The sequence below is a fragment of the Syngnathoides biaculeatus genome, chromosome 3 (genome assembly GCF_019802595.1).
Source record: "Syngnathoides biaculeatus isolate LvHL_M chromosome 3, ASM1980259v1, whole genome shotgun sequence".
Lineage (NCBI taxonomy): Eukaryota > Metazoa > Chordata > Actinopteri > Syngnathiformes > Syngnathidae > Syngnathoides > Syngnathoides biaculeatus.
In genome coordinates, this window is record NC_084642.1 from 37,955,529 (window position 1) to 37,974,202 (window position 18,674).

At 42.7% G+C, this 18,674-nt stretch overlaps 1 protein-coding gene across 10 annotated transcripts in view; it reads left to right on the plus strand.

The window, feature by feature from the left end:
* Positions 1-18,674, plus strand: part of herc1 (HECT and RLD domain containing E3 ubiquitin protein ligase family member 1) — a 219,481-nt gene that overhangs the window by 142,963 nt on the left and 57,844 nt on the right. For 9 of the 10 annotated variants that reach the window (XM_061815706.1, XM_061815707.1, XM_061815705.1 and 6 more), the window contains 6 exons: positions 2,539-2,705; positions 2,967-3,083; positions 9,678-9,915; positions 10,095-10,216; positions 10,319-10,548; positions 10,969-11,237. In XM_061815706.1, coding sequence (XP_061671690.1) covers positions 2,539-2,705; positions 2,967-3,083; positions 9,678-9,915; positions 10,095-10,216; positions 10,319-10,548; positions 10,969-11,237 — 1,143 coding nt within the window. The remainder of the gene's footprint in view (positions 1-2,538; positions 2,706-2,966; positions 3,084-9,677; positions 9,916-10,094; positions 10,217-10,318; positions 10,549-10,968; positions 11,238-18,674) is intronic. The other variant, XM_061815711.1, reaches the window with a different exon arrangement.

Here is an 18,674-nt window from a genome sequence, read left to right on the forward strand (position 1 = left end):
TTTGTTGTTGTTTGCTGTCAGGAAATCAGTTCAGAAATCTTTAGGGTTCAATCCCTTTGAGCTTATTTTTGGTCACAATGTACACGGGGCCACATAAGCAACTAAAGGAGCAATGGCTCAGTTGCAATCCTTAGATCAATCTTTTGGTCTGCGTTTCTACTTTTCGGAACAGGCTTTGCTAGAAAACTTGAAAACTTCTCAACACAAAATGAAACCAAATTATGACAAAAAGTCAAAAGAACAGATTTTTTTTCTGGTGAAAAAGTGTTAGTCATAACACTCCCTGGCCTATCAGATGGATATCAGGGTCCATACCTGATAAACAACAAGGTTAGCGACGCAGACTATACCGTCCTGACTCCTGGCCATTTTAAACACAAGATGAACATGATTAAGAAATATCATGACAGAGTAGAAAGCAAACAATTCATTTGTATTGATCCACACTCCCCAGTTACTGATTCTACTGTTGATGATGCACGTCAATGACAATGGTGATGATGTTGGCAATGTGAAGTTTGATGATTTGAGTGATAATGTTTCACCAAAGTCGTGCAATTCTGTGTTAAGTCAACTTGATGAGAAATTGACATTTGTCTGCTGAACTTCTTTTCCTTTCCGCTTGTCACTTTAGGGGTCGCCACAGCGTGTCATCTTTTTCCATCTAAGCCTATCTCCGACATCTTCCTCTCACACCAACTGCCTTCATGTCTTCCCTCACAACATCCATCAATCTTCTTTTTGGTATTCCTCTCGCTCTTTTGCCTTGCACCGCCATCCTCAGCACCCTTCTCCCATTATACTCACTGTCTCGCCTCTGGACATGTCCAAACCATCGAAGTCTCCTCTCTCAAACCTTGTCTCAAAAACACCCAACTTTGGCTGTCCTTATAAAAAGCTCATTTCTAATCCAATCCAACCTGCTCACTCCTAGAGAGGACCTTATCATCTTCATTTCTGCCACCTCCAGGTCTGCTTCCTGTTGTCTCTTCAGTGGCAACGTCTCTAATCCATACATTGTGACCGGCCTCACCACTTTTTTATAAACTTTGGCCTTCATCCTAGCAGAGAGACCTCTGTCACATAACACATCAAACACCTTCCACCAGCTGTTCCAAACTGCTTGGACCCATTGCTTGACTTCCTTACCACACTCACCAATGCTCTGGATATTGTTGACCCCAAGTATTTGAAGTGCCCCCGAAGTGGAGGAGTTAAAGAATCTTGGGGTCTTCTTCACAAGTGAGGGAAGAATGGAGCGGGAGAGCGATAGCCAGATTCGTGTAGCAACTGCAGTGATGCAGACTTTGTAGCGGTCTGTGGTGGTAAAGGACTAGCTAAGACGAAGAGCAAACCTCTCAGTTTATCAGCCAATCTACATTCTTATGGTCACAAGCTGTGGGTCATGAGAAGGGTGAGAAGCTCGGTCATCCAGGAGGAGCGCAAATTAGAGCTGTTGCTCCTTTGCATTGAGAGGAGGCAGATAAAGTGGCTGGGGCATCTGATTTGAATGACTCCCGGAGTTCTCCCTGGGAACGGGCACATCCCACTGGAAGGAGACGCCAGGAACGACCCAGGAGACCACGCTGGAGAGACTGTCTCTCGGTTGGCCTTTGAATGCCTCAGAATCTCCCGCAGGAGCTGGATGAAGTTGTTGGGGAGAGGGACATCTGGGTGTCACTGCTAAAGCTACTGCACCAGCAACCCAACTCCGCCTAAGTGCTACAAAATGGATGGGTGGATGATAACTTCACAATGGCATAGGAAACAATTACAGGCCTGTATTTATTGTATCTCTTCATAATGTGATGGAACAAGTTATGTCATAACAGATTACACTTGGGAGGAGGGGCGAGAGCATCAGCGAGTTATTGAAGGAACAATCTTCAAGTCTACGCAGCTCAACTGCAGAAATACTAATGCATGTTAAAACATTGCAGTAAAATAATTGATTGAATTACCAGTACCGGTAATAGTGTTAGGAATGTGCTTATAACTATAGTATATAGTTTATTCAAACAAGAGGGTTTTTCATAAGCATCTTCATTGTCAAAGTATGTTGAAAAACACCAGGAATGTGTCTTCAGTAGTTGAAGCCTCCCTAATACAACAGCTAACAATCCACTATGACAAAAAGGTGTGAATGTGAGTGTGAATGATTGTTTATATGTGCCCTGCGATTGGCTAGCAACCAGTTCAGGGTGTGCCCCGCCTCCTGCATGAAAATAGCTGGGATTGGTTCCACCATTCCCATGAGGATAACTGTCTCAAAATGGATGGATGGATGGATGGATGGATGGATGGATGGATGGATGGACGGATGTTCCAGTTTGAACATTACACATCATGTCTTTGTAGTGTATTCAATTAAATATAATTTCAACATAACTTGAAAATAATTGGATTATGTTTTTATGTAGCACAATGTCCCAAATTTTTTGGAATCTGGTATGTAAGAAGCTTGGCTGTATAGATTTCTTGGGCGATGGATGTTTTTCATTTAAGTCATGAAATTAAAGTGGTTTTCTTTGGGCACAGGCAAATGTTCTCCAGCTACCCAACAACCACCTTGGTTCCAACTCGACGAGCACAAACACCTCCTGTGTCATCTCTACCAACATCGCCTTCTGATGATGTTGGTCGGAGACAGAGCCTCACCTCCCCTGACTCTCAGCCAAGCAGGCCCCAAAACCGATCTGGCACCTGTAAGTATGCCATGTTTACATGACTTTACCTGTCCCTTTTAGATTGGAATACTAAGCCTTCCTCCAAGTTTCAAGACTGCTTGAAGGGTTTTATTAGGGCTGTCAAAACATTAATCACAGAATCACTAGATTGCACTGTTTGAAAAGACTGCAGTCAGCAATGTGACACACTGGAAAAGTCTAATTATTCTGTACTGATTATTTATTGATATTTACTGTCATTCACTAATGATGATGATCTCATATTCTTTTTCGCTCCAGCTCTCTCCGACCCCAGCAGCAGGCTATCAACATCTCCACCCCCTCCTGCAATTGCTGTGCCCTTGCTGGAAATGGGCTTCTCCCTGCGCCAAATCTCCAAAGCTTTGGAGGCAACTGGTCAGTCTGTCTCTACTTAGTTGGGTGTGTTTGCATTAAATTGTATAATCATAGCCATTATTAAAATAAAAAAAATACTGTAAAGCAGGGATGGCCAATGCGTTGATCACCGAGGAAGTTTTGGTAGATTGTGTGACCGCGTACCAAAAAAAAAAAAAGATTCAGAGGTGGCCAATTTGGCGATCGGGCGCATTGATTGACTGAAGGTCGATATGACCAAACCTGGCCTCTTCTGACATGTCACTGTGCATGTGCACATAAAGGCGCGGTCTAGCAAGCTGACCTCCCCCTGTCGGTAAATCGTGTGAGGCTGGCTGGTTGTAAAGTCCTGTTGGGAGTTATTTCTTTCTGATTCTTTTTTTTAGTCAGTGATTTTGTCTTTAAATAAGAATCTTGAGAGAGTAGAGTTATCTTTGAGTATTTATTAATTACAAAGGCTTTGGTCGAGTAGAAGCAGACATCATGCTGGGCTCTGTAAAAGCCGGAAGCCGATTAAGCCTCCTTTTTAGTGGCTCCTCATCAAGCCGGTTCTTGCCTATTGTCAGCCTGACTGTAATCAATATTTTTGATGTATGTGTGTGTGTGTTCAAAACATCCATCCATCCATCCATCCATTCATCCATCCGTTTCCTTAGCCGCTTATCCTCACAAGGGTCGCGGGAGTGCTGGATCGTATCCCAGCTGTCAGCAGGCAGGAGTCAGGGTACACCCTGAACTGGTTGCCAGCCAATCCCAGGGCACATAGAGACAAACAGCCACACTCACAGTCACACCTAGGTGCAATTTAGAGTGTCCAATAAATGTTGCATGTTTTTGAGATGTGGGAGGAAACCGGAGTGCCCGGAGAAAACCCACGCAAGCACGGGGAGAACCTGCAAACTCCACACTCCTCAGAACTGTGAGGCCAATGCTTTCCAGCTACTCCACCATGCCGCCTGTTCAAAACAGTGTGGTAAATTTTATCATAAAACTTGTGTATGTTCGTGTCCAGTAAAGTAGCAACATAGAAATAATAATTTGTAAACTAAAAATTTGGACTGACAAAACAGGGATAGGATCTTAATGGTCAAAAATTCACTAGCAAGTTTACTTTGTTTTTGCTCATGAAACTAAAACTAGGTGTTATTTCCAATAATATCAATACATTTAATTTAATGTATTAATGTGCCATCACAGGCAGAAGTGGAGTCCAAATTCATTGCTGGTAGTTTGGGGAAAAAGGAATGTGTAATACTATAAAGTGGCAGTAATTAGCGCTATTTTATATATTGTCCTGGGTGGAATTCCCCCCCACCCTCCAAAATGACACATTTTTAGGGAAAACCAAAAAAAACGAATGACTAAGCACAGGCAGTGTGTAAAAAGGAATGTACTATACTACAGTGAAGAAAATCAGTATTTGAACACCCTGCTATTTTGCAAGTTCTCCCACTTAGAAATCATCGAAGGGTCTGAAATCTTCATCGTCCACTGTGAGAGAGATAATCCAAAAAGAAAAATACAGAAATCACAATGTAGGATTTTTTTTTTTTTTTTTTTAATTTTAATTTTTTTTTTTACAATTTATTTGTCCGACATATATAGTGCCGGTATGTCCAATTGTGCAAAACATCAGTTAAGCTTAGGACCCCGGCCATGACAATTATGAAGGGAGATGCTTACGAAGCACACTTTAAACTGCAAGCTGTCATTACACGGAAGAACATGGGAATTGAGCAGCCGCTAGAGAATTCAAGATCAACAAATCCATCGTTTGCAAGTGGAGGAAGCAGGAAAATAAGCTTTGCCCAGTCAAGAAAGCAAAGCTAAGTTTCCACGGAAACAAGGAAAGTTGGCTCGGGTAGGAAGACCAAATTGAGCAATGGATAAATGATCTAAGAACAGCCGGGAGAAGCCTCTTTCCAGTCACATTTGAGTGAGGGCAATCACGCTTACAGAAGAAATGAAAATCAAAGATTTTCAAGGAGGTCCGTCTTGGTGCTTTCGTTTTATGAAAAGGTGCCATATATCTTTCCGGGCAGGGACAACCAAAGTGCAGCATTTACCAGTGGATTACAAGGAAAAGCTGGATATCTTCCACTCCTACTGCAGTAGAAAGATTGCCGACAAAAACATCCAGCCCAACCACATCACCAACATGGACGAGATCCCGCTCAGTTTCGACATCCCGGTGAACCACCCAGTAGAGACAAGGACGACCAGCACGGTATAGCAAAGCATAGCAAATTTGTTTGTATAGCCCATTTCATACACAAGGTAACTCAATGCGCTTTACATGATTAAAAGCATTCAAATACGTGTGTGGCCTTTTGGAAAGAGTTGAGACAGGCTCTAGATGGTCAGGAAGTGCTCCCAGAAGACTGTAATACTACTGCCAAGGTATTCAGAGAGGCAGGCAGGAGAGTACTTGGGGTGTCTTCTGGTAGGAAAGAGGAGAAGGAGACTTGGTGGTGGAACCCCAAAATAGAGGAAGTCATCCAAGGAAAGAGATTAGCAAAGAAGTGGGACACAGAGAGGACTGTGGAGAGGAGTAAGGAATACATTGGGATGCGTCGTAGGGAAAAGGTAGAGGTGGCGAAGGCTAAAAAGGAGCCACATGACGACATGTGCACCAGGTTGGATAAGAAAGGAGGAGAAAAGGATCCCTACAGGTTTGTCAGACAGAGGGATAGAGATGGCAAGGATGTGCAGCAAGTAAAGGTGATTAAGGATAGCGATGGAAATATGTTAACTGGTGCCAGTTGTGTGCTAAGTAGATGGAAAGAGTACTTTGAGAAGTTAATGAATGAAGAAAATTGGAGAGAAGGCAGAGTAAAAGAGGCACTGTGAATGACCCGAAAGTGCCACTAATTACTAAGGGGAAAGTGAGAGAGCCACTGAACAGAATGAAAAATGGAAAGACAGTAGATCCTGATGACATACCAGTGGAGGTATGGAAGCAGTTTTGTGAGGTGGCTGAGGCGTTTTTGACCAACTTATTCAATAGAATACTAGTGGGTGAGAAGATGGCAGAAGAATGGAGGAAAAGTGTGCTAGTCCTCATTTTTAGGAACAAAGGTGATGTTCAGAACTGTGGAAACGACAGAGGAAAAAAGATATGATGATGAAGGATAGAGATGGAAATGTGTTGACTGATGCCAGTAGTGTGCTAAGTAGATGGAAAGAGTACTACAATACTACTACTAGTAAACTACAGAGGAATAAAGATGATGAGCCACACAATAAAGTTATTGGAAAGAGTAGTGGAGGCAAGATTCAGGACAGAAGTAAGTATCTGCGAGCAACAGCATGGTTTCATGCCTAGAAATAGTACCACAGATGCATTATTTTCCTTGAGTATGCTCGGGGAAAAATAGAGAGAACATCAGAAGGAGCTATATTGTAACTTTGTAGACCTAGAAAAAGCCTACGACAGAGTACGAAGAGAGGAACTGTGGTACTGCATGCACAAGTCTGGTGTGGCGGAGAAATATGTTGGAATAGTACAGGACATGTATGAGGACAGCAGAACAGCGGTGAGATGTGCCGTAGGTATGTCAAGAATTTAAGGTGGAGGTGGGACTGCATCAGGGTTTTGCACTGAGCCCCTTCCTGTTTGTGGTAGTAATGGACAGGCTGACAGACGAGATTAGACAGGAATCCCCTTGGACCTAGGATGTTCGCAGATGACATTGCGATCTGCAGTGAAAGCAAGTAGCAGGCGGAGGAACAATTAGAAATATGGAGGTACGCACTGGAAAGGAGAGGAATGGAGATTAGCCAAAGTAAAACAGAATTTATGTTCGTGATCTATGTTTGTGAATGAGAGGAGTGTAGGAGGAAGAGTGAAGGTCTAGGGAGAAGAGATAGCGAGGTTGGACGAGTTCAAATACCTGGGGTCAACAATACAGAGCAATGGTGAGTGTGGTAAAGAAGTGAAGAAACGCGTCCAAGCAGGATGGAACAGTTGGCAGAAGGTGTCTGGTGTTTTATGTGACAGAAGAGTCTCCGGTAGGATGAAGGGCAAAGTTTATAAAACAGTGGTTAGGCCGGCCATGATGCACGGATTAGAGACGGTGGCTTTGAAGAAATAACAGGAAACAGAACTGGAGGTAGCAGAAATGAAGAAAGAAAGAAAGAAAAGGAAGGAGAAATACATAACATTTGAAAAAGTATAAATAAAGGAGCTTTTAGTGGAAGAAATATCATGGAAATGTGGAAGTACTCAAAATTGCATGAGTAAAAAAAAAACTGTTTTTAATTTGGATTTGAAAACACTTGGGGCTGACGTCACCTTTGTTGGCAATTTATTAAATTTTTTTGCTCTGGTACCAGATTTGTGGATGTGGCAGCCTCAAATGCAGGCAGTAATGAGAGAAAGAGAGAGAGTGAGAGAGAGAGAAAAACAGATAGAGAGGCACAAAGCCCCACCCAACCTCCAAAATAAGAAGTGCAGGGTAGAGATCATGACAGATCCCTCATCTTGCTTGACCAAACTGGGCAAAATGTATCACATAATCTGGGCTGTACAATGTTAATGACGATGGCATCAGTGTTTCACTTTCAATGGTTCTCCCTCAGGATTACATTTAAATCGTGTAGCAATATAACCCTGACGGTGCTGCTCAAATATTTGTATTATTACCATTTTTGACATCCATCCATCCACTCATCCCTCCGCTTATCTTCACAAGGGTCACGGGCGTGCTGGAGCCAATCCCAGCTGTCATCGGGCAAGAGGCAGGGTACATCCGGAACTGGTTTCCAGCCAATCACAGGACACATGGAGACAGACAACAGTCGCACTCACAATCACACATAGGGGCAATTTAGCGTATCCAGCTAATAATGCATGCTTTTTGGGGATATGGGATGTGCCCAGAGAAAACCCTCACAGGCATGGGGAGAACATGCAAACTTCACATAGGCGGGGCCAGAATTGAACCCAGGTCCTCAGGACTGTGAGGCCAACACTTTACAGCTGCTCCACCGTGCCTAAAAGCATTTAAATGCAGAAATAAAAACCTAAAAAATATACAGTACAACTAAAACATTTTTTAGTCCAAGAAATATAACTGAAAAGTGGAAGTACTCTAAAACAGATGAGAAAAAAAACGTTTTTAACCGGGATTTAAAAACATTCACACTTGGGGCTGACGTTGCCTCTGTTGGCAACGTATTTCACTTTTTTTGCAGTGTAATAGCTAAATGCTGCTTCACCATGTTTCCTTCGGACTCTGCACTTCATTATTAGACCTGAGTTAGTCAATCTCAGAGCTTTACTGAGTTTGTATTCCATTATCATTTCTTTCGTGTATTCAGGGTCTAAACCATTTAGTGATTTATTGACCAGTAGCAGATCTTTAAAATCTATTCTAAAACCAACTGGAAGCCAGTGTAAAGACTTTAGAGTTGGAGTTATATGCTCTGACCACTTCGTTCTGGTGACAACCCGAGCTCCAGCGTTCTGAACGAGCTGAAGCTCTTTCAAGATCTTTTGGGGGAGCTCAATCAGAAGACCATTACAATACTCAAGCCTACTTGAGATTAAAGCATGTATGAGCTTCTCTTGGTTTGCTTGACACATGCAGGCCTCCACTCTAGATATGTTCTTCAGGTGGTAAAAGGCAGTTTTAGTCATTGATTTAAGATAACTGTTGAAGGTCAGGTCGGTATCTATCAGAACACCAAGGTTTCGGACTTCATCTTTGCTTTATAAAGATAGTGAGTCCAGGTGTTTATGTAGAACTATCCTTTTTTCTTTATTGCCAAAAACAATTATCTCAGTTTTGTTGTGGTTTAGTTGAAGGCAACTCTGGCTCATCTGCTCAAGACAGTGGCACAGTACACACAACGGGGCACCTCCTTGTCTGTTATCTTTGGTTGCTATGGTAATGGATAGAAACTGCCACCTTTGGTGATTTTTTTTTAAAGGAAGACACTGCCTAAAGAAACGTTGCCAGCCGGAGTCATCACTGAGGCCAATCAAAAGTGGTGGGTGGATGAGAAGAAAATTTGCAGCTGTAAGTACCTTGAATATAGGCAAAAACCACACCAGAGTACATAGTAGTTCATTGAGAAAAGTTAATCGGTTCCTGCTCATTATGTGTTTGGTTGTGACAGTGATGTGTCCAGAATGTGGGTAGGACAAAAACTGGTTGAAAATCAAATATTTCACCAGAAAATTGGGCAAATCTTACTATTGTCTCTATTTTGGGTTCTTTTAGTGCAGATATAATTTTTTTTATTAAAAAATATGGAGTAAATGCCAATATTGACAAGATTAGCCATTGTGATACATTGCACGGTTAGACGGTTCCTTTACTTTTGCTTCCCCCCACTATCCATCATTCCCCTGATGTGTACCCCCATCCGCCCTCCTTCCCGACAAATGGGGAACAATGTATCGCACTCTGCCTGGGCGGGGACTGGCAACACTGGCAGGTCTTGTGGATTGGTGGGGTCATCTCGCTCTCTAGAAAATTAGGAGGTGGGGGTGGCGAGGCAGATGGAGGTGTGGGGGCTGGTGGTGGCTGGTTCCGATATCAAATTTCAACTTCTTACAAGATAAGCTGTTGTGATACATGAGATGCTAAGACAGCTCTTCTTTTCCAGGTACAAGAGAAGAAGCAGATGCCCAGAACATCACAGTTCTAGCCATGTGGATGATAGAACATCCTGATACAAACGACGGGCATGATGAGCCTCCCACGAGAGGCAGCGGTGTTGGAGTTGACTCATGCCCTGGTGCAACAGCATCTGGTGGAGCCAAATCTCGGGATATAAATCCTTATGTTTCGTCGCCTGGAGACATTGATGATGCCTCTGAAATGGAGGAGGGCTTTAGTGAAAGGTAGATCTGCACTGAAATACTTGGCTGTATGCAGTATAATACAAATACATTTTCCCTCTCCATCATAGCATAATAAATACTAGAATTCGGAGGGAGACAGATTTCCCCAGCCCTATCTGTGAGAAAATTTAACAACTAATGAAGTCAATGTTTAAATGATCTGTTTGTGCACATTGTAGACCAGAAGGACAAGAGCAGGAGAATGAATCAGCTTCTAGTGGCATTCCCCTGAGAGGACGTTCTACTGCGTCAAGGAAGAACCACTTTGACTTGGCCGCACGAAGGTTATTTGCCCGTGCTGGTGAGAATTAGACATTCTTACAGTTGCTAAAAGCAAATGCTAAATTAAGATGCTGCATCTTTACCCCCCCACTCTCCCCTTTTTCCCCCTCTTCCACATTAGCTGGATTGTACCGGTCTGTGCAGGCCCAACACAGCCAGGCACGCAGGGAGGTTCCATCCCACCTACCGCAACAAGACCCAGGTGCACTTTATGATTTCAACCTTCTGGATGAAGAGCTTGAGATGGACCTGGATGAGGAGTCGATGGAGGTCATGTTTGGCCAGGACCTTGCCTGTGACACTGACATTCTGGGAATGTGGATCCCGGAGGTACTGGACTGGCCAAGATGGGTGTGTGTGACTTTATGCTATGAACTGTGGGCTGCCATCATGAGTCAGGTCTTAGTTTTCTTGCATTCCCTCTCATTCACTCACGATATAGTCCTATAAGCACAGTGAATTCACTATCTCTATTATTAGCTTTTTTTTGTCTAAACATGTACTTTTAGGACATCATGTAAACCGAGTTGTCATGATTATAATTTTCTTTTGTCTTAAAAAAAAGTGTTACTTCAGTGCTGTCTATTGCTTGGGAACATGATTTACTAACACTAAGCGTAACACTAGACTGCCACTAACACTTGTCATTTACTAATATTTCTGACATTTCAAGAATGCTCAATTCGGTATGCTGTGCTATGTTATGTAAAATTGTTTTTTTAATGTACAGCAATGTGGGTTTTTTTTTTCACATGTTGGCACACATCACAGCATGTATGTGAGACAGATGACCGTGATGAAATGGTGGTGTGTGAACTGTGCGAAGCAAATGTAGCCAACTTCAATCAACATATGAAGAAAAGCCACCCTGGTTGCGGCCGTAGTGCCAACCGACAAGGCTACCGTAGCAACGGCTCCTACGTAGATGGCTGGTTTGGCGGGGAGTGTGGCAGTGGAAACCCCTACTACCTTCTTTGTGGTGGCTGTAGAGAGAAATATTTAGCCATCAAAATCAAGGCAAAAGTTCCAGTTGTGGAAAGGTAGGCACACATATGTTAAATGTATTTTAAACATCAGTGTGGGTCGGCTCACATTAAGACTCTTAGCTCTAACCTTTCTATGTGTAGATTTCTCATTTTCCCCATTCTTGCATGAGTTTTCTCATATTTAAGTTTCCTCCAACTTTCCAGAAATATACCTTTTAGGTTAGTTGAAGACTAAGTTGTCCATAGGTGTGAATGATTGTTTTCCTATACAGTAGTCTTCAAAATAAGAGCATTGCAATGTGACTAACCAGATTAATCCACGTTTTCAGTGTATTTTTTTTTTTGCCACATGAAATAAATGACCAGTAGTTGCAGTAGATTCTCAGAAAAACAAGACGACCCAGCATTCTTGATATACACACACTTTAGACCCTGTGTGCAATGAGGCAATTTGTTGAAAGGGGTGTGTTAAAAGAAGTAGGCGTGTGGCATTCAATCAGTGATGTAATTAGTTTTGTGGAAAAACAAGTGTGAATCTGGTAGCCCCTATTTTAACCGTAGTTGAAGTTTAAGGAAAATGGGTCATTCAACACTTTGTTCAGAAAAACAGCGTACTTTGATTTAAAGATTGATTGGAAAGGGGAAACATTATAAAGAGATCCAAAAAAATTATACAATGTTCAGCTAAATTGAGCTCGAATGCCTTAAAATAGAGGAAAAACAGACGTGGCAGAAAATGGAAGAAACCCATCAAAATTGATCGCAGAATAACCAGGATGCCAAAGGCTCAGTCAATGACCAGCTCCAGGATGATCAAAGACAGGCTGGAGTTACCTGTAAGTACTGTTAAAGTGAGAAGACGCCTGTGTGAAGTTAATCTATTTACAATAATCCCCTGCAAAATTCATCTGTTAAATAAAATTGGCATGTGCAGAAGAGACTACAATTTGTCGAACAACACATAAACCGGCATAAAGAGAAATGAAGGAACATTGTGTGGACTGATGAGAGTAAAATTATTTCCAGCTCCAGGGGGCGGAGACAGTATGTGAGACGACTCCCAGACTCTGAATTCAAGCCACAGTGAAGCATGGTTGTGCAAGCATCATGATATAGGCATGTTTCTCCTATTATGGTGTTGGGCCTATTTATCGCATGCCAGGGATCATGAATCTGTTTGCCTATGTCAAAATACTTGAAGAGGTCATGTTGCCTTATTCTGTCAAAAACATGTCCTTGAAATGTGTGTGTATATATATATATATATATATATATATATATATATATATATATATATATATATATATATAATACTAATACTGATGGGACCAGCAGGATGTGAGTGAGTGTCCTAACATGGGACAAGGCATAAAAATAGTAGGTTCGCTGATCCAGAATTTAATGTCTTAATTGCCAGAGGGAAAGAACAGTTTGAATCCCTGCTACTTTTGACTTTCATTGATCTGTAGTGCTTTCCCTACAGAAGGAGCTGGAAGAGCTGGTGGCCAGGATGTGGAGGATTCAAAAGGATCCTGCCTGGTCTGGACCAAGTTTGCGTTGCGTGTAAGTCCTCAGTAGTGGGTAGCATGGTGCCAACAATCCGTTCATTGGTTTTGATTGTCCGTTACAGTCTTTGAGTTTTTTGTGGCGGCCCCAAACCAGATTGTGATGGAGGTACACAGTATTGATTGGATGACCTGCTGTGTACAACTGTTTCAGCAGCTCTTGTGACAGGCGGTGCTTCCTCAGAAGCCGCAAGAAGTACATCCTTTGCTGGGCTTTTTTGAGGATGGAGTTGAGGTTTGCCTCCCGCTTCAGGTCCTCTGAGACTTGAATTCCTAAGAACTGGAAGGTCTCGACGGTTGACACAAGACAGTTGAACAGCGTCAGGGACAGCTGTGGTAAAGGATGCCTCCTGAAGGCCACAATCATCTCTACAGTCTTTAGAGTGTTGAACGCCAGGTTGTGTTGACCAAACCAAAGGTCTGGTCTCGCCACTTCTTGTCGACACCCAGAGTCGTCACCATCTTTGATGAGGCCAATGACCGTGGTGCCAGCTGCGAACTTCAGGTGTTTGACCGTCGGATGCCACGAGGTGCAGTCGTCCGTGTACAACGAGAAGATCAGAGGAGAGAGGACAGATCCTTGGGGTGCCGCAGGGTTGATAGTGCGCGTAGATGAGGTGGTGTCCCACAGCCTCACCTGCTGTCCTGCCTGTCACAAAGTTGTAGATCCACCGAGAGATGGCAGGGGAGACGCTGAGCTGGAGATGTTTGTAGGAGGGGAGTCCAAGGATGATAGTGTTAAACACAGAGCTGAAGTCCACGAACAGGATCCTCGCATAGGTATGCCCGCTGTCAAGATGTTCAAGGATGAAGTGCAGACCCATGTTGACAGCATCATAAGCAGATCTGTTAACTCGATAGGCAAACTGCAGTGGGTCCAGATGAAGATCTATGACGTTCTTGAGGTGGTCCAGCACAAGGTGTTCAAATGACTTCATGACCACAGATGTCAAGGCAACAGGCCTGTAGTCATTCAGAGCTGAGACTGCTGCTTTTCTGGGGACCTGTATGACGGTGGAGCGTTTGAAACAGGTTGGTACTTCACACAGTTGTAGAGACTTGTTAAAGATCTTTATGAAGACAGGAGCAAGTTGGTCCACGCAGACTTTGAGGCTTTGTTGATCTTTTGTTGTTTGAACATCTGTCTAACATCGCTTTCATGGATGTTAAACAATGAAGTGGATGGTGGTGCGTATGTGGTATGGAAGTGTCGATTTAAAATCTGCAGTAAAAGCTATTTTGGTCATCAGCTAATCCGCTCTAGGGAGTTCGTGATTACGTTTAACTGTGTCAAAGTCTCCTAGGATGAGCGGTGAATCTGGGTGTTTTTTCTCTTTCTCGTTTACCTGCTCAATGAGCGTTAGCAGTGCTGCGTTCATGCTAACTTGACACAGAGTGGAAAGCGAAGAAAATAAGTATTTGAACACCCTGCTATATTGCTAGTTCTCCCACTTAGAAATCATGGAGGGGTCTGAAATTTTCATCGTAGTTGGATGTCCACTATGAGAGAGATAATCGAAAAAGAAAAATCAAAAAAATCACAATGTATGATTTTGTAACGATTTATTTGTGATACAGCTGCAAATAAGTATTTGAACACCTGAGAAAACCAATGTTAATATTTGGTACAATGGCCTTTGTTTTCAATTACAGAGGTGAAACGTTTCCTGTCGTTGTTCACCAGGTTTGCACACTGCAGGAAGGATTTTGGCCCACTCCTCCACACAGATCTTCTGTAGATCAGTCAGCTTTCTGGGCTGTCGGTGGGAAACACAGAGTGTCAGCTCCCTCCAAAGATTTTCTATTGGGTTTAGGTCTGGAGACTGGCTAGACCATGCCAGAACCTTGATGTGCTTCTTACGGAGCCACTTCTTGGTTTTCCTGGCTGTGTGCTTCAGGTCATTGTCATGTTGAAAGACCCAGCAACGACCCATCTTCAATGCTCTGACTGAGGGAAAGAGGTCATTCCCCAAAATCTCACAATATATGACTGCGGCCATCCTCCTTAATACAGTGCAGTCGTCTTGGCCCTTGTGCAGAAAAACACCCCCAATGAAAGATGCTACCACCCCCATGCTTCACAGTAGGCATGGTATTCTCGGGATGGAACTCATTCGTCTTCCTCCAAACATGGTTAGTGGAATTACGACGAAAAAGTTCAATTTTGGTCTCATCTGAGCACAAACCTTTCTCCCATGACTTCTATGTATCATCCAAATGATCATTGGCAAACTTAAGATGGGCCTTAACATGTACTGGTTTAAGCAGGGGGACCTTCCGTGCCATGCGTGATTTCAAACCATGACGTCTTTGTGTATTAATAACAGTCACCTTGGAAACTGTGATCCCAGCTCTTTTCAGGTCATTGACTAAGTCCTGTCGTGTAGTCCTGGGCTGATTCCTCACCTTTCTAAGGATCACTGAGACCCCACGAGCTGATATCTTGCATGGGGCTCCACTCAGATTGAGATTGACCATCATGTTTAGCTTCTTCCATTTTCTTATGATTGCTCCAACAGTGGACCTTTTTTCACCAAGCTGCTTGGCAATTTCTCTGTAGTCCTTTACAGCCGTGTGGAGTTCTACAGTTTCGTCTCTGGTGTCTTTGGAGAGCTCTTTGGTCTTGGCCATGTTACAAGTTTGAGTCTTACTGATTGTATGGGGACAAGTGTCTTCATGCAGGTAACGACCTCACACAGGTGCATCTGATTCAGAATAATACATGGAGTGTAGGTGAACTTTTAAAGGTGGACTAATAGGGCTTTGAGGGTCAGAATTGTAGCTCATAGACAGGTGTTCAAATACTTAATTGCAGCTGTATCACACAAATAAATCATTAAAAAAATCATATATTGTGATTTCTGGATATTTCTTTTTAGATTATCTCTCTCACAGTGGACATGCACCTACGATGAAAATTTCAGACCACTCCATGATTTCTAAGGGGAAGAACTTGCAATATAGCAGGGTGTTCAAATACTTATTTTCTTCATTGTATACACACTGATAAGAATAAGAGATGCAAATTCACTTGGCGAATAAAACTACTTATAGTTCAAAACTACTCCACAAGCGGGCTGCAGTGTGTGCTGAGGTGTGTCACGTCCGTCCACCATTTCTCATTGATATAAAAGCATATTCCACCACCTTTTGATTTCCGTGTTCGCTCCGGGACACGGTCCTCACGATCAATCTGAAACCCGGAGAGTGTAATGGCATTGTCGGGGATGCCTCCACAAAGCCAAATCTCTGTAAAGCACAGTGCTCCAGAACGTCCAAAGTCTTTGCAGGTCTTGATAAGAAGCTGTAGTTCATCCATTTTGTTGGTTAGGGAGCATAGGTTCGCGAGATGATTGATGGAAGTAATAGTCTGTGTCCCCATTTTCGCATGCAAATTTGGGTGCCGGCACATGTCCTTATAAACCGCCGCGAGGCTTTGAAGAGCGTGCTGACGAGTAACTCCGGAAAAAGATTCAGCGAATTGGCGAGAGTTGTCGAAAAAAAGTCCGGAGAAGACTGATGTTTAGCAAGTCCTCTCTTGTGTACTTGAGTCCCGAAACGCCTGAAAAACACACCTAGGCAAGCAATACCAGAGAGAATGTGCCAGGGGCTACCCTATTAAGGAATCATGGAGTGGAATAACAGCTGAAAGGTGCTCCACGTTGGTTGACTCCATGCCACACAAACGTGAAGCAGTTATAAATAAAAAAAAAATTAAGACGGGTCACACCGCTTTAACACACCCCTTTCAACAAATTGCCCAATTGTACAGCCTTAAGAGTATGTATATCATGAATGCTGGGTGTTTTCTGAGAACCTACTGGACCTACTGGTAACTTGTTTGACATGTAACAGTACATGTACAAAAACAAATTAATTCAGTCACATGGGACTGCTGTAATTTTGAACACTTTGTAGGTGCCCTGTGATTGTCAATCAGTCAAAGTACCACCCCACCTAGCCAAAGTCAGCTGAGATACTTAATAGTTAGACCAGGGGTCACCAACGCGGTGCCCGCTAGGGTGAATCTGGTCCCCCTTGATTTTGAAAACTTGAGTCTTTTGAACTGAACTTTTTTTCTAGCGTGAGGCTTGATATTAAAAGTAAAATGGTGAAATTCGGATGAAATATTTCAATGTTTAGGGGTTCCTCATCGCGATGGAAATCTCAACATTGCATCAGTCAAATTGACACATTAAAGCCTACATTTCTACTCGCATCAGTGGACTGCAAGCAATAAAATATCCGTGATTTCATAAAAAAATTCCAAAATGAAAGATTAAAATGTATTCGTAAAATATTCATTCAAATGAACATCCATCATTCAAAACTTACATCCTGAAATGTACCTACAGAACGCTGCAATAGTAAAACGTTGCATTTTTCTCAGTTTGTCTACAGTCTACAAATGCAAATACCAATTTTCAATTTCTTCCGTTGGTTTGGTTCAGCTTTCTTCTCGTTTTTCACAACTTGCAAAATATTTTGGTAGTTTTTTTCAATTTTAGCTGATTTTAGAAATTTGGCAGCTAGTTTTAAACCTCTCTCGGCGCTGTCGTTAGTCACCCTCAGGTTTCGGACGACAGATTGTTTTCGGTAGTTTTCCATTGACTGCCATTGTTCAGGATTTTCATGAAAATCAGTGTCTATATCAATTAATTCAAAGAATTTCCACGAATCGCATGAACACAAATCTTTCAAATTTGTATGTTCAGGGTCAAAACGGGGGAAAATTGGTTTCCCGTAACCAGTCCCGTGCCGACTCTCGTTATGTGGTTTCTTTGGTAATGAGATTGAATTGTTTCCGCTATTTCACGTTTCTCTGTCTTGTGCAGACTGTCACTGAAGAGACTGAGCGGAATCATTTCTGACACCAAGTACCAGTAGTGATTCACGAACCCCTTCAAAATGGCTTTAGCTATCACTGGATCAATATTCACAAATTTTGTCAAATTTTTAACCAATTGTAAATCATTGATCAGCGCTTCCGAGCTAATTTGACACATGAACCACCACGGCACATAAATGTGCGTCATAAAAGTCACAAATCTTGCTACTTTATCCATGACAGACTTTGATAAGAGTCTATCCTACAAATTGGTGACAGAATTTCTTTCTTTCTTCATTTTGATTGCATGCAAAAGTTTCACCATCCAGCGAGTTTTGTGTGTCACACCGGGTTTCTGAAACTTGGATGTATTGTCCTCTCCTAGGTAAACTAAAACCAAGTCTAGCAGTTCTCTGTAGTCGCCTCGCGTTAACAAGTTCACAGCAGCCGAGTTGGGGTCACCACTGCCTGTCTTGATGGTTGTCAGAAGTTCAATTATATGATGTCGCTGCTCCAGCATAAAAGGATCCGAACTGCTGTCTCTCGTCAGCTCAGCAGTCAAATCCATAATAATGATTCAACCTTCTCCGACAACTTATTTTCCGCAACTGTTGGTATCCTCGCTTTCTGGTAAAAAATCACGACTTCCTGAACGACAGATTTTGCGGCTTCCCTGATAGGCTTGGCGACGTCTTGTCTTTGGAATTCCTCTTTTGCAGCAATGAATGACAGAAGAATCTGTTTTCTGGAAGGAAGTTTGGCTCCTTTGATGGCTTTATCATCCGTGGTTGGGACGGTCCCAAGCAAAAAATACCGCGGGCCATGTTAACAGTTCAACGACTTCATGTTAACTGAGAGGTAAACACCAACTAGGGCTGAGAGGTCCACCTGCTCAAGGATTTCATGAGTGCTTCTGAACGTTCCGGGGAATGTCCTGACGTTCTCGACGCTGCTCGATGATAGCTTAGAGATTTTTTTCCGGAAAATGGCCGCATTGCTGATCGACTATTCTTTACCAAAATCCTACTGATTTCGAAAAATTCGATCTCCATGAGGAACCCCTAAACACGTTTCGATTTCATTCAAATTTGAAACGCA